Here is a 15656-nt window from a genome sequence, read left to right on the forward strand (position 1 = left end):
AAAAATAGAAAGAAAACTCAAGTGCTGAGAAAATCAGTTGTAAGTCCTTCCAAAAAAGAATGAATGTAGGTCAATGAGTTAACCTGAGGCAGGAGGAGCTGCAGGATAAGAGACCCGTCTTCATTTGTGGAGCTCCAGCAGAGCCAGGTGGTCCACGTCTGCGTCCTCCAGCGGGACACCTTCACCGGTCCAAGGGATCGGCACATTTCCAACAGCGCTCTGTTGCCCGAGGAAGTCCAGGTAAGCCTGCCAGCTCTCTGAGCAACTCAGCTGCACTGGAGGTGAAACAGGAGATCAGTAAGAGTTTGATCCAGTTTCTGGATGTTTACTTTGACATACACTTGTCGAGAAACTGGATCAAACTCTTACTGATCTCCTGTTTCACCTCCCTGGGTGCTGCTCATGCTTCCTTTAGTTTGCTTCTCCTTGTCCCAGCTCACAGGTGCAACATCACTTTTCTCCACATTAAAAAGGGCTATTCCGTAGTTTTTATTCCTGCTACAACTGTCTTGTGCACGTATGATAAGGACCAATAAAACACTTGACTGAGAAAATGAGGGAAATTCTGAGAAATGACTGGGAAACAATAACAGGAGAATTATGACTTAGTGCTGCTCTTCCAGCAGGCTACCAACAGGGGGCAGCAGAGCACCAGCGTCTATGAGCAACCCAGCAGCTCTTTCCATCCTGAATATCCATTTAGCTGCAGTCGGCCTTGACCCAGTGTGAGAACACCCGGGCAACTGTAGGTACAGTACTGAACCCTGCAGGGAAAACAGGTGTGAGCAGGTCCCACCTGCTGAGGATGACCTCGTTCTGAGAGAAAACTCACTTCACTACACCTTTTTCTGGGACGTGATGCTCCAGCCGTCTCGCGTCTCCGCTACTTCTTCACATTTAGTTTTTCTTATTCACACGACCAAACATTTTGTTTGTCACACAACATTTGGGAAGTCCAAACAGAAGAGTCCATCACTGGAAACAATAAATAAATCACCTCTCTCAGAAACTGATGAGAGTCGTGCTGTTGGCTGAACTAGAGTTAGTGCATCCAGATCATGAGCGTGGAGGGAGAAGGATAAGTCAGAGGAATGCACTCGTGTAGACTCTGAAAAGCTGCTCCAAGTGTTTTCGGGGTCACCGTCCAAAGCTGGACGGGAGTTTGCGGAACGCAAAAATCTCTGGAAACCATCCCTCAAACATGTGCTCATGCAGCAGCCCAATAAAAACTCAAGAATGCTGCCGGTCTGCGTGCTTTACTGCTTGTGGGGCTGCTTCACTTTTTCCATATGCTGCAGCAGCTTGGACTGGACGGCCCGGCAGTGTGGGGACCCTCACATTTCGGCATCCAACCGATTTTTTGTCCCTGCTCCAAATATATATGTATATATATGTAAATATATATGTGTATATGTACAGCTAAAACTGCATGCGGTGTCTCACACAGGTCTGTTGCCGGCGTTCGGGCCTTTTGTCCAACCCCCGAGTAGCCGCTCTGCTAGTTGTGGTGCTCAATCTGTCTCGGACTGCAGCCCTGAGATCCATCTGCCTCCCATTTGCCACGTATTTCCAGAGCTGGAGACGACTGGCTCACCGGTGCCTTTTCTCATGGCGATGTGAAATAGTGTGAGAAGAGCTGTGTGTGTGTGTGTGAGAGAGAGAGTGTGTGTGTGTGTGTGTGTGCATGTGCACATGCAGGCAGCCCAATGTCACCTTGACTACGATCCACAGGAGGCGATGAGGGCGCACCGCATCTGTATACGCCACCGGACAGAGGAGAGAGAGGGAGTAGAAGGTATTTGCTTGTGTGTGTGTGTGAGAGAAAGAAAGAGAGAATATGCCAAATGTGTGAGTGTGCGCGTGTGTGTGAGACAGAGAGAGAGAGAGAGAGAGAGAGAGAGAGAGAGAGAGAGAGAGAGAGAGAGAGAGAGAGAGGGAGAGAGGGAAAGACTGAGGCGGGTATAGCTCTCTCTCAGACAGCTCAGTGCTGGAGGATCTCTCTTCACATCCAGGCGGAGCGAACGCAGAGATGTCAGGCGCAGCACACACAGGTGGGTCACGCAGCAGCCGAGGGGACAGGTGAGGCGGGCCGGAGCCGCTCAGAAGAAAAAGGTTTCATGCTTCTTCATGTAGGGATGTTTTTTCTGGGGTTTCTTCAGTGTCAGAACTGCAGTGGGCTAATGCAAAAGCAAACACGGGATTTTCTTTTTCTCTTTTTTGGGGTGCAGGTATAGAGGCTGAGCAGGCCTGCAGTCAAGAGGGTCATTAGTGTTGGTCAGAGGCAAAAATGTGAGCTTGTGGGGAATCACAATAAGGCAAACAACCACCGATACAACCCCCCCAAAAATGTGTATTGTATATATTGAATTTTTTTTTTTAATGCTTTTTCCACTTCATAAAAAAAACACGCTCTTTAAGTGTCACCAGTCCATCTCCCATGCTGATTCATAGTGCTTCAAATTCAAGCCAGAAAGAACCAAATACATACATGAATGTATTTCCCGCAGATGTCCAGGTGAGCTGGAGGCTGCTCGGCCTGCTGCTCTCAGGCTTCAGACCTCAGAGGCTCCTCGTTCTGCCGTAATTGCATCGGAAGTAGCGGAGTAAAAGAAATGTATGAATAAATAAAATAACCCGCCGCCGCATCCTCTCCTCTCCTCTTCATCGTCATGTGACTCCGGCGGGGCGAATGCATATCTGTGTCCTCTTGTTCAGCCGGAGAAATGCTGCCTCGGCCAATCGCGTCGCGGCTGAAGGAGCCCCAACTCTCCCTCTGGCTCTCCTCGCTTTCTCTGCCGCGACGCCTTCGCGTGACGTGGGAAATCTGAACATCCAAGGCGTTGGGGGGTTTTTTTTCGGGGAGGGGGCGTGGGAGTGCTTGTGTGTTGGAATTGAACCGAACATGTTTATTTACATGAACACCTGGCGAGCACCGTTACTGCACGTTATTTGCTTTTATTGGTGCTTTCATTAGGACTCTATGTTCTTTGCGACGCCTTTGTGTGGCGTGGGAAATTTGAAAACCAAAGAGTTTTAGTTTTGTTGTGTGAGCAGGGTTTTATGTTTGAGTTTGTGTAAGACTCTTCCACGTGTTGTTCCGTTTGTTGTGCTTTTGTTTGACTTCTTTCGACTTTCAATGGAAAACTGTTTGTTAGCCTTAAAGCCCACTGGTGTGACGTGGATTAATCTTGTAATGCAGAAAGAGACGCAGACGCTGAAACAAGATAATACATTTCCTGGATAAACTTTGAATAAGGTCATTTCACGCTTTATTACCTCATAAAAAGAAGATTAAAACACTACAACGCACAGTAGCACTTTTACTAAACGTCTGAGGAGGGGGCGGGGGGATGGAACCTACTTTTACGAGATGCCTGTGAAGGCACCGCGAGGCCCTGTGACGTCAGCCGCTCCCCTACGCTCCCTCGAGCAGCCAGTCAGAGGAGGGATGCTCTGAACGCAAAGACTGCAGCATCTTCACCGAGAGAACGAGCAGGAAAAAAAAAGAATACACCGTCTCTTTCTACTCTCTCTCTCTCTCTCTCTCTCTCTCTCTCTCTCTCTCTCTCTCTCTCTCTCTCTCTCTCTCTCTCTCTCTCTCTTTCTGTGTGTGTGCGCGTGTGTGTGTGTGTGTGTGTGTTCCTACGGACACTCCTCGCGCAGCCCCGTCACCCCTGGGTGTCTTCATGATCGGAGCCGGGACAGGAGAAGAAGAAAATACATTATAATAGCCCCACTATTGGATTTTAATTTTTTTTTTGTTTTGTATTATAAATGCTTCGCCGACCTTCCCCTTCTCTCGTCGGTTGATTCCGCCTCTCTCTCTTTTCTTCCTCTCTTTCTGTCGGTCTTGTTTTGGTTTTATTTATCGTTCCGGAGCGCCACCGTCCTGTGCACTGCCTGACATGAGTACGCTCTTTTTCTCCTGGCTGCAGCGGAATGACACACATCTCCGAAGCTTGATGGAAGATTGACGCTCCTGTTTGCACGTTTTTGTCTGTTTTCTCCTCGGTAGCCGAGATCCTTCTCCATCTACTGAGGTTGTTTTCTTTTTGAGGATTTTATTCCCCCCTCCCCCCCTCCACCCACCACCACCACCACTACCACCACCACCTCCTCCTCCGACTCGATCATCCGCGTTTCTTTCTCTCCTGTCCCCTGCGCAGCATCTCTGCACGCAACGGGCGCACCGCCGCGGAGAACACGCGCAGCTAATCCTTCGCCGTCCGCAAGAAACGAGCGTATTTTTTTTATTTGTTTTTGCTCCTCCGATTCCTCAAATCGCGTTCGCATTTCTCCAAAGGACTCCCGTCTGTACGGCGACACGCTGTGTCCGAAGCACACAGAATACTAATAACACAAACGGGGGATTTAAACGCAAACGCAGCCCAAGCATCCAAGCGCGAGCTCGAAAATGATGGCCGGCGGAGCAGTACAGCAAAACGGGATTTTCTCAAATCCTCACCATCACAATCAACCACCGCACATGGAGTCCGATCCCCCGGACTCGCGCAAAAGACCCCTGGAGACCCCGACGGAGGCCAGCAGCACCAAACGCACAAACACAGGAGGTAAGAGCGCCGGGGTGGCTTTCTTTTTTTAGGGGGGGGGTGATGCGGAGCTGCTCGGGTTTTTTTTTTTTTTTTTTGTGAATGTTGCTCCGTCCTGAGGCGGCGGAGGAGAAAGCGGAGCAGGTTGATCTGCTTCTTAAACACGGAGGTCTATGCGGCGCAGACGCGTCTGTGTTCCGGTTACGCAGCGATGTAAACACGCAGAGAACCGCGTCTCGTGTCCTTTTAGTGAATTTACATCTGCATTGAAATAACGACGGGCCGCCTCTGTTTATGTGGAAAGGAAACAATGAGCGCGACTGAGCTGCTGAGTAGAAGGAGGGGGGGGGGGGGGCGATTTCCCCCCGTTTGCATCCCAATGGTTTAAAACCAGCCGAATTGGGCGTTCCTTTGTTTTATTTTTATTTTTTTCTCGCATTATTGCGATTAATACCTATATATGTTTGCGTCTTGAGATTCACGCGCAGCCGCAGCGGCCATGCTGCGAGGAGCCCGAGCGAGGATGTAAACAAGCGAGAGCCAGATCAGGCTGGTGCGCGATCCGCATGCAGCCCCCCCCCCCCCCCCCTCCTCCCCCCGCCGACGGATGACCTTGTGATAATCTCACACATCAGCCGCCGTCGCCGCGGACAGCGGGATAAACAAGGCGCTATAGCGGCGGCGGGCCGCGGGGGCTCAGTGCGCGACAGCGTCCCTGTGTCACTGCAGCATTGCCAGTCGGTTGCCAAGTGTATTTTGGATCATGCTTTGCTGTCCTGATTGCAAATGACCCGCAGATGGAGAGCGGGGAGATGTATTTCATTCTGTGGTTCTATAGCTCTAAATTGTCCAATCATCGCTGGCTTCGTTTCTCTGGTTGGAGGACGTGTCACCATGGGAATCACCACATTTTTTATTTTTTTGTTTACATGCTGTCATGCGCCAAGCATTCCCCATCAACCCGGCATTACACACCATCAGCACAGCCTCTCGTGGCCATGCACACCCTCCATCACGCACACGCGGACACACACTGCAGCTTTAAAATGTGTTATTTTACAGGACACCCGGAAGGGGCGCGTGCGTAAGAGCGGGGGACGGATTTGGAGATTTTAGGCAAACCCAAAATGTTAGTGCATGTGACCATGGAATAATAATGTTATATGTTCTGTGAAGAGTTAGAGAGAAATATGTCTTTAAGACGGAGACAATAATCCATCATATTACACTGTTATGTCCAATAAATCAAGTTACATGCTATGTTACGTGTATAAATGTAATTATTTTCATTAAAACATTTTAAAAAACAATGTCCAGAGCTTAATGGGACACTGAAAATCTCCACTGATGACAAAACAACAACTAAAGTTAGTGCATCCCCAGAGGGGAATGCAAAAATCCAAGATTCATTTTGAGAAAAATAACATTTTATTTTGCGCAGATTTTTTAGATCAGAGAAGAGCCTCCCTCATATTGAAGGTTGTCAACACAACCGTCCTATATTCACCCACGGAGGCGTCTTTTTAACGGCCAACAGATGTCCCCCACCACGCTCTCGGTGTGCCGGTGGCGTTCCCAGGTCGCCCCGGCTCAGAGTTTTGGGCCTCGGGTTGGCCGTGCGTTGTTTAACCGCAGGTCGATGCACTCCGAGCTCATAACGGCTCCTCCTGGCCCGTGTGGAGGGGCACCCAGGGGGGCATCCTCCTGCCTGCATAACAGGGCCCTCCATTTAGACAAATGAGAAGGTTGGGACGACGACGATGAAGATAATGATGATGATGATGGGTATCGCCGACGAGGCTTTCGCTCAGGCAGCGAGGGGGCGGCCTCCCTCAGCCAGCAGCATCAGCAGGATGACACTTGGTCCAGAAGCCTTTCAGATAATCAGCGATCGGAGGCTGCAGGTCGTTGGTGGAGTCTTTGTGTTGACCGTCAATTCAGACGTGTTTTTGTTTTGTTGTTTTCAGCATTCTGTTCCTTTTTATATACATTTTTAGAAGTTATGACTTTTACTCTGCTGATGATAAGATGCACTAGCGTATGTGTTTTGTGTTGGTATTTCTTCTCAAGAAAAAAATTCACAAAGTTCACAAAGTCAAAGTGCTGATGAGAGATCATAACAATGGTTGTTTCTCTGTATGATTAGCTCACGCCAAACAACCCCCACCCCGACCCCTGTGCTTCCTCTCTCTGTAGTGGCCTTCCTGCAGCCCCTATTTGAAACTGAAGGCATTGTATTCCCTCTCCAAGAAACTGAGACTCATGGTAAGAGAGACTTTGCTTTTGATCTTCTACCTGTTTTCTTTTTTTGTTCTTTTAAAAGAAACCTTTACTGTAACCTTCTTCAATGCAGGACTCATTCAGCAGCAACAACGCAAATCATTTTAAATGTCAGGGCAGTCTGACGACGATCAAATAGGATTCAAAGCAACACCCTCATGTGTTCTGGTCCGGGATAACGCATGATACTGTTTATCTACTGTGTGTTATCAGTTCCATGGCATCCATTTTCATGCTTTTTTACACAAACTCAGCCTTTTTTGTCATGGTGCTCTTACATTACACTCACAGATGAGCTCTGTTGACCTTTGACCTCATGCCAGCCATATCATCCCAACAATCGGGGTCCTACGGTCCGCCGCCGCTGTGCTGTTTTAAATGTTGGTTTCTCTGCGTGTGGTGTGTGGTGTGTGTGGTGTGTGGTGTGTGGTGTGTTGTTGAGTGACGCTACTGTTGTTTTAACCCTTTTTTAATTTTTCACAGCGATACATTGAAACTTAACGTGCGGAGCTCAAACAAAAAGAATGAAAAAGCCTTTAAAATCAGAAATATTTTAATTCATCACAGCAGAACAATTATGTTCGTTCCCTCCTCGCTCTCTGCGTGACCGAAGATGAGAAAGGACAGACTTTTTTTTCGCGGCTTTGTGATTCCAAACGTGTGTGTGATGACATTGGAGAGGACGAGCTGGTCAGACGGCCGACGGTCCGGGCCCGAGGCGTCCGGACTCTGAAAAGCTGAAGGTCTTAAAGATGAAGAGACCAGTGAGCGCGGCCGACACCGACCCGTCTAATCCAACAACCTGAAAAGCCTTTCTCATCTCTGCTGCCCCCCCCCCCCCCCGACCCAGCGGGGCTCCCCTCCCACATTAAAGGAATTCTGCTTTCCCTCTAATCATGCACATATATGATCAGAGACACCAAATGCGCCCGTTGTTAATATTTAATTTTGTTTCATGGGTTTTGAAACTTGGATCATTTTCAAAGACAAACTTCATGGCGATTGGCTAAAATGAGCAAAAAAATAAAAAAAAAACGTCCTGAAGCTTCATAATTTAAGGATCGGCAGCAGTCGGCCAATCAGGGTTCAGCGTTTCAAAGACTTTTCTCATTTATTTGGACATCAGACTCTCAAATAATGTGTTCTGTACCATCTTAATCTGATTATCAGATTATAAATCCAAGGTTTTTTCTCTTAATTTCTTCATTTAAATGCACTGTCAGTAACGTATCAGCTTCCTTTGCAGAGATGTATTTACAGTTAAAATAAAGTTGCAATAGGTTGTGAAGGTGAGAGCGTATTTATTTTCACCCAACTGTTCCTTTTTAAAAACAAACATATATTGTGATGATATTAAATTTGCATTTTAGCATTTCTTGGCCCCAAATAATTCACAAAAGAAAAGAAAAGTCTTAAACTTTCCACCGAGCTCCAAACGGATATTTGTTCAAAGTCTATTGTATATAGTACTTCAAAAACACAGCAGAGTTAAAAAAAACCCCTGCTTGTATAATTAAGGATTCTTACGTAAGCGCCAGCAAAATAAATTGGATGGTGTGTTTTTCTCCCTCTCGATTTTCATGTAGGTGGTCAGAAAAATGAACGCCCAGGTGTGTGGGGGAGGGGCCGCGTCCAGGTGTGACAGTCAGGAGGAAAGTTTGCTGACCTGGACGCGCAGACCTCTCAGTGCTTTCATCACTTTGTGTCGCTCTTCTCTCCTGTCGATGGGACCTAATACATTAATCTAGCAAATGGATGAACTGGCAAGGCGGCGTGGGGGGAGGGGGAGGAAATGCCCTTGCCAAGTGACATTAGGGGACTGGCAGGACACATTCTGTGTGTGTGTGTGTGTGTGTGTGTGTGTGTGTGTGTGTGTGTGTGTGTGTGCTGTCCTTGTGTTTTATGGGCAGACTTTAGAGAGCGTAGATGACGAGACAGGACCCTTTGACGCTATTGGTCCGAGCGTCCTCTGAAGCATCTTTTTCATTTTTTTTTTCCCGGGGGGACGTCCGTCGATCAGCTGTCGGAGACGGAGAAGCCTCACGTTTGGCTTTCCAGCTGCAGAGTCTAGACGCTGAAGTCTTTCCAGAAGACGCTTTTATTCAACATAGCGGGGAGTTATTCGCGCTTTCCCCCCGAACGCCGCGTTCTCCTCTGCGGACACGCCTGTTCCGCTCTCTCCGCGCTTCCTCTTCCATTGCCCTCCATCTTCCTCTTACTCCTCATCCATACTAATCGCGGTCTACTTCTTCAGACCGTCACGACTGCACCCTCCTCTTCTCCACCCCCCCACCTCCATTGCTCTGTCCTCCACCCCCTTCATCAATTCGCCGGCTGCCATTGACGACGCTCGCTCGGCAACCGTTGTCGATCGATTTGCCTCCGGTGGCTGCGAAACTCTCCTTCTCCACCCTCTCCTCTTCTTCCTCTTTTTTTTTTTTTTTTTTTTCCACGCCACTGCGTCAAAGTGAGAAAAAAATAAAGACGAAGAAGAAAAAAAAAAAGCAGCCATTGTACAGGGTGGGGTGAAGGCGCCGGGAGGTGGGAATGTTCCCACAAAGGGAGGCGTGCGATTGGCGGAGCGAGACGCCGGTCGCAGCGAAGCCGCTCGCTGATAGGTGAGGGGAGCGGCGATGAATATGGATAAGGGAGAGCGATGAAAGGGGACGACTGAAGGGGTCCCCCTCCTCTGCAATAGCCTCGGTCCGTGAACAATAAGCACACACAGACACACACAGACACACACAGACACACACACAGACAGGCTGGAGCGGGAGAAAGGAGGCGGCTGCTTCAGTTATCTTTGTTAGCGTAGCCACCACGTCTGCCTCGATTCCACGCAGACGCCCTGATGATAGGGATCGTTTCAGGAAGGAGGCATTTGATTGGTCCTCCTCTAACCTCCACCGCACAATGTTGTGCAGATGAAAAAAGATGGAGGTATTGCCCCGTCTGTCACCGACCAGGACCCCATATTTTATTTCTATTCAGATATATGTTTTCAATTGTTATAGTGACCCGGTTTGTACATCTGTTTTTGTTCCATTAATCCGATTTTGGCCGCGAAATGTTTGCAAATTAGAGCCTTTTATTATTTTTAAAGAGTTGTGTTTTCAAATTGAAATGCCCTCCATTAAAAAAAAAAAAAATCCTCTCTGAGAAGATGATGGTGTGAAAACGCAGCGTTATGTGCTGCTGGCGTTCTGAGTCATCTTGATACCTTTAACAGAAAAAAACTAAAACAGAGCACATTCGTTTGTGATTCGCTGATCGTGGCGTCAAAAAGTAGATTAAAAAAAAGGAAAGGATTTCAACCGCTCACTGCAAGCAGGTTATCTGGCCGCACTCCTCCCAAACTCCTTTGCTCGGCCCTTCTCCAAATGTCCCGAGAACGTGAAGGGCTTCGGCGTGGCGATTAAGAAAGCGGAGGACCTTTCGCACGCTGAAAGTCACCGCCGGAAAATGTCAAATCGGAGGCAAATGGAGGCCGCGCAAAAAGCCTGAGACGCAGAGAAGAGGACGACGAGGATGGAGATACTTCCTCCCGCGAGCCCTCTGCGGCGGCCATCTTTCCAGAAACGAGACAGCTGGTCGAAGCCCCGCTGCTGGAAAGCTATACGTGCGTGTGTGTGTGTGTGTGTGTGTGTGTGTGTGTGTGTGTGTGAATGTTGCCCCCCAACAAAAGAGCAGAGCAGAGGGGAGGGGGTGTGTTAGACAAAGCCTGCCCCCTCCCTTAACTCTCTCTGCTTAGAGGAGATGAATATTTTCCAAGTCCCCAGAGCTCAGAGCCCCCCTTCATCAGCCAGGCTGTGTGCACACTGATACACTTCAGTCACTGAAATATAACATTATTAAACATTAAAATTGGAAACTGGCAAATATAAATTGTGCACAAGACATCACACGTCCAGAGTCAACATGTGAAAAGTCTCAAATGACCTCCACTCCTTTATTGTGAAGCACTTTGTGCTTTATTTTCTGCACAAAAGATGCTATACAAATAACATTTATTATGATTATTATCGCTCTCAGTTCAGCATAAACACTCAGAGCTGTGACACAGACTTTTAAATGTGAAACAAATGTGAGTCCAACTACTTTTAGAGAGCAATTTAACACACGCTAATGTGTATTTAACAAACGTGTTTCTGGGAATCCGCCACAGTCGGTCCACAAGCTCAACCTCGAGATGTATTTTTGAGAATTAATTGACAGTAGCGTGACTGTAATTTACCAACTGGAACACTTTAAAGACGGTTTCTTTCTTCCTGCTATGAGGAGGCGACGGCCGGTGAAGCTCGTGAGCGTAAAACAGAACATGAGAAATTATTTGTGATCTTAAGCGGCCACGGCCCACAGCCCCGCCCTGCGAGCCCGTGGACACCAGATCCCAGGATTTGAGCCTCCAATCCCCCAGCATGGCGAGCCTATTCTGGGCCTGGCGGGTCCACAGGGGCCTTAGCAACAGATTGGACTGTTTACTCATCCAGATACGTCGTTGTGGAGGACCGCTTATTATTCATCACGAACGACCTCAAACAAAAAGCTTCCAAATGCGTCGATCCAGGACGTCTTTGTCAAATAAAAGGAGAGGTGTCGGTGTGTTGTTTACACGTGTTGAAAACATGAACCCCGTACAGACACAGCTACCATGAGGAGAAACCATCAAACCCTCCCAGAAGTGGCGGTTTGGTTGTCTTTTTACAGAAAGTGTTGTTGGACGCAGCCCTCGGGTTATTATAATATTTAACGTGCTTTGCTTGCAGCGTACTGAGACCCTGAATCTGGAACGAGAGCTTGCGCAATACCTTGCTGCTCTCTGTATGAAATGAAGGTCATTGTCCTTCCTTCAAAGTGTCTCGCATCCTTTTAGGAAGCCCCCGAAACGCTCCCTCCTCTGTGACCCTAAAACATTAAGACGTAATCAGTAACAATCACCACATCTGTAATTATGGAAGGAATGGAAGTTTACATGCTCATTATGTTGTCAGCGTGAGACACTCGCTGCACGCGGGAGGCTGAGACGCTGGAGCTGTGATTATGTTTCATATCAACAAGTGCAGAAAATAGTAGCAGAGGACAATGAATCTGACGTCACGCTGAGACATCGAGTTCTCTCGACGTGTTATTAATTGTGTTATTTTCAACCAGGGCGTCAAAAGAATTGTTGACGTTGTATATTCCTGCAGCTCACAGATACGTTGAACGTCGGCGTTTCTGAACCGGAAAAGTTTCATAATTGTGTATCGCATCCCGACACGTGGTCGTGGTTATGGAACATGTTCTTCAGTTTAGGCAGCATAAATACTTAGTGAAGGTTAAAAAAAGGTTATGGCTTATAATAATAATGAAATAATATTAATAATGAAACAACATGAAGGAACAGCGCACTATAACAGAGCCGCGTGACAGTGCAACGTGTCGCTCACAGAGTAAGACCACAGAGCAACGCAGCAGAGCAACCAGCGTAACGTAACGGTGCAACGTAACAACGGCGCAACGTAACGTAACGACGCAACGTAACGGCGCAACGTAACGGCGCAACGTAACGGCGCAACGTAACGGCGTAACAGCGTAACATAACGGCGTAACGTAACGGCGCAACGTAACGGCGCAACGTAACGGCGCAACGTAACGGCGTAACAGCGTAACATAACAGCATAATGTAACGGCTTAACGTAACAGAGTAACGCAATGTCGTAACGTAACGGAGTAACGCAATGTCGCAACGTAACGCGTAATGGCATAACGTAATGTGTAACGTAATGCGTAATGTTATGCGTAACGTAACGCGTAACGTAACAGAGTAACGCAATGTCGTAACGTAACAGAGTAACGCAATGTCGCAACGTAACGCGTAACGGCGTAACGTAATGTGTAGCGTAATGCGTAACGTAACGCGTAACGTAACAGAGTAACGCAATGTCGTAACGTAGCGGCGTAACGTAATGTGTAACGTAATGCGTAATGTTATGCGTAACGTAACGCGTAACGTAACAGAGTAACGCAATGTCGTAACGTAACAGAGTAACGCAATGTCGTAACGTAACAGAGTAACGCAATGTCGTAACGTAACGCGTAACGGCGTAACGTAATGCGTAATGTTATGCGTAACGTAACGCGTAACGTAACAGAGTAACGCAATGTCGTAACGTAACAGAGTAACGCAATGTCGCAAAGAAACGCGTAATGGCATAACGTAATGTGTAACGTAATGCGTAATGTTATGCGCAACGTACGCGCAACGTAACAGAGTAACGCAATGTCGTAACGTAACAGAGTAACGCAATGTCGCAACGTAACGGCATAACGTAATGTGTAATGTAATGCGTAATGTTATGCGTAACGTACGCGTAACGTAACAGAGTAACGCAATGTCGCAACGTAACGCGTAACGGCATAACGTAATGTGTAACGTAATGCGTAATGTTATGCGTAACGTAACGCGTAACGTAACAGAGTAACGCAATGTCGTAACGTAACAGAGTAACGCAATGTCGTAACGTAACAGAGTAACGCAATGTCGTAACGTAGCAGAGTAACGCAATGTCGCAAAGAAACGCGTAATGGCATAACGTAATGTGTAACGTAATGCGTAATGTTATGCGCAACGTACGCGTAACGTAACAGAGTAACGCAATGTCCTAACGTAACAGAGTAACGCAATGTCGCAACGTAACGGCATAACGTGATGTGTAATGTAATGCGTAATGTTATGCGTAACGTACGCGTAACGTAACAGAGTAACGCAATGTCGCAACGTAACGCGTAATGGCGTAATGTAATGTGTAATGTTATGCGTAACGTAACGCGTAACGTAACAGAGTAATGCAATGGCGTAACGTAACAGAGTAACGCAATGTCGTAACGTAACGCGTAACGGCGTAACGTAATGCGTAATGTTATGCGTAACGTAACGCGTAACGTAACAGAGTAACGCAATGTCGCAAAGAAACGCGTAATGGCATAACGTAATGTGTAACGTAATGCGTAATGTTATGCGTAACGTACGCGTAACGTAACAGAGTAACGCAATGGCGTAAGGTAACAGAGTAACGCAATGGCGTAAGGTAACAGAGTAACGCAATGTCGTAACGTAACGCGTAACGGCGTAACGTAATGCGTAATGTTATGCGTAACGTAACGCGTAACGTAACAGAGTAACGCAATGTCGTAACGTAACAGAGTAACGCAATGTCGCAAAGAAACGCGTAATGGCATAACGTAATGTGTAACGTAATGCGTAATGTTATGCGCAACGTACGCGCAACGTAACAGAGTAACGCAATGTCGCAACGTAACGGCATAACGTAATGTGTAATGTAATGCGTAATGTTATGCGTAACGTACGCGTAACGTAACAGAGTAACGCAATGTCGCAACGTAACGCGTAACGGCATAACGTAATGTGTAACGTAATGCGTAATGTTATGCGTAACGTAACGCGTAACGTAACAGAGTAACGCAATGTCGTAACGTAACAGAGTAACGCAATGTCGCAAAGAAACGCGTAATGGCATAACGTAATGTGTAACGTAATGCGTAATGTTATGCGCAACATACGCGTAACGTAACAGAGTAACGCAATGGCGTAAGGTAACAGAGTAACGCAATGGCGTAAGGTAACAGAGTAACGCAATGTCGTAACGTAACGCGTAACGGCGTAACGTAATGCGTAATGTTATGCGTAACGTAACAGAGTAACGCAATGTCGTAACGTAACGCGTAACGGCGTAACGTAATGCGTAATGTTATGCGTAACGTAACGCGTAACGTAACAGAGTAACGCAATGTCGTAATGTAACAGAGTAACGCAATGTCGCAAAGAAACGCGTAATGGCATAACGTAATGTGTAACGTAATGCGTAATGTTATGCGCAACGTACGCGCAACGTAACAGAGTAACGCAATGTCGTAACGTAACAGAGTAACGCAATGTCGCAACGTAACGGCATAACGTAATGTGTAATGTAATGCGTAATGTTATGCGTAACGTACGCGTAACGTAACAGAGTAACGCAATGTCGCAACGTAACGCGTAACGGCATAACGTAATGTGTAACGTAATGCGTAATGTTATGCGTAACGTAACGCGTAACGTAACAGAGTAACGCAATGTCGCAAAGAAACGCGTAATGGCATAACGTAATGTGTAACGTAATGCGTAATGTTATGCGCAACGTACGCGTAACGTAACAGAGTAACGCAATGGCGTAAGGTAACAGAGTAACGCAATGTCGTAACGTAACGCGTAACGGCGTAACGTAATGCGTAATGTTATGCGTAACGTAACAGAGTAATGCAATGGCGTAACGTAACAGAGTAACGCAATGTCGTAACGTAACGCGTAACGGCGTAACGTAATGCGTAATGTTATGCGTAACGTAACGCGTAACGTAACAGAGTAACGCAATGTCGTAACGTAACAGAGTAACGCAATGTCGCAAAGAAACGCGTAATGGCATAACGTAATGTGTAACGTAATGCGTAATGTTATGCGCAACGTACGCGCAACGTAACAGAGTAACGCAATGTCGTAACGTAACAGAGTAACGCAATGTCGCAACGTAACGGCATAACGTAATGTGTAATGTAATGCGTAATGTTATGCGTAACGTACGCGTAACGTAACAGAGTAACGCAATGTCGTAACGTAACAGAGTAACGCAATGTCGCAAAGAAACGCGTAATGGCATAACGTAATGTGTAACGTAATGCGTAATGTTATGCGTAACGTACGCGTAACGTAACAGAGTAACGCAATGGCGTAAGGTAACAGAGTAACGCAATGTCGTAACGTAACGCGTAACGGCGTAACGTAATGCG

General features: G+C 47.1%; 1 protein-coding gene across 3 annotated transcripts in view; it reads left to right on the top strand.

The window, feature by feature from the left end:
- Positions 1-1955: 1955 nt before the first annotated feature.
- Positions 1956-15656, top strand: part of nova2 (NOVA alternative splicing regulator 2) — a 67806-nt gene continuing 54105 nt past the window's right edge. The window contains exons 1-2 of one of the 3 annotated variants that reach the window (XM_068585224.1): positions 3617-4571; positions 6747-6815. In XM_068585224.1, the coding sequence (XP_068441325.1) occupies positions 4415-4571; positions 6747-6815 (226 nt within the window). In that variant the 5' untranslated portion in view covers positions 3617-4414. Of the gene's footprint in view, positions 2052-3616; positions 4572-6746; positions 6816-15656 lie in introns of those variants that run through there. The other 2 variants (XM_068585226.1, XM_068585225.1) reach the window with 2 other exon arrangements.

This window comes from Clinocottus analis, unplaced genomic scaffold, assembly GCF_023055335.1.
Source record: "Clinocottus analis isolate CAN_PGR_092001 unplaced genomic scaffold, fCliAna1.0.p SCAF_2, whole genome shotgun sequence".
Taxonomy (NCBI): domain Eukaryota; kingdom Metazoa; phylum Chordata; class Actinopteri; order Perciformes; family Cottidae; genus Clinocottus; species Clinocottus analis.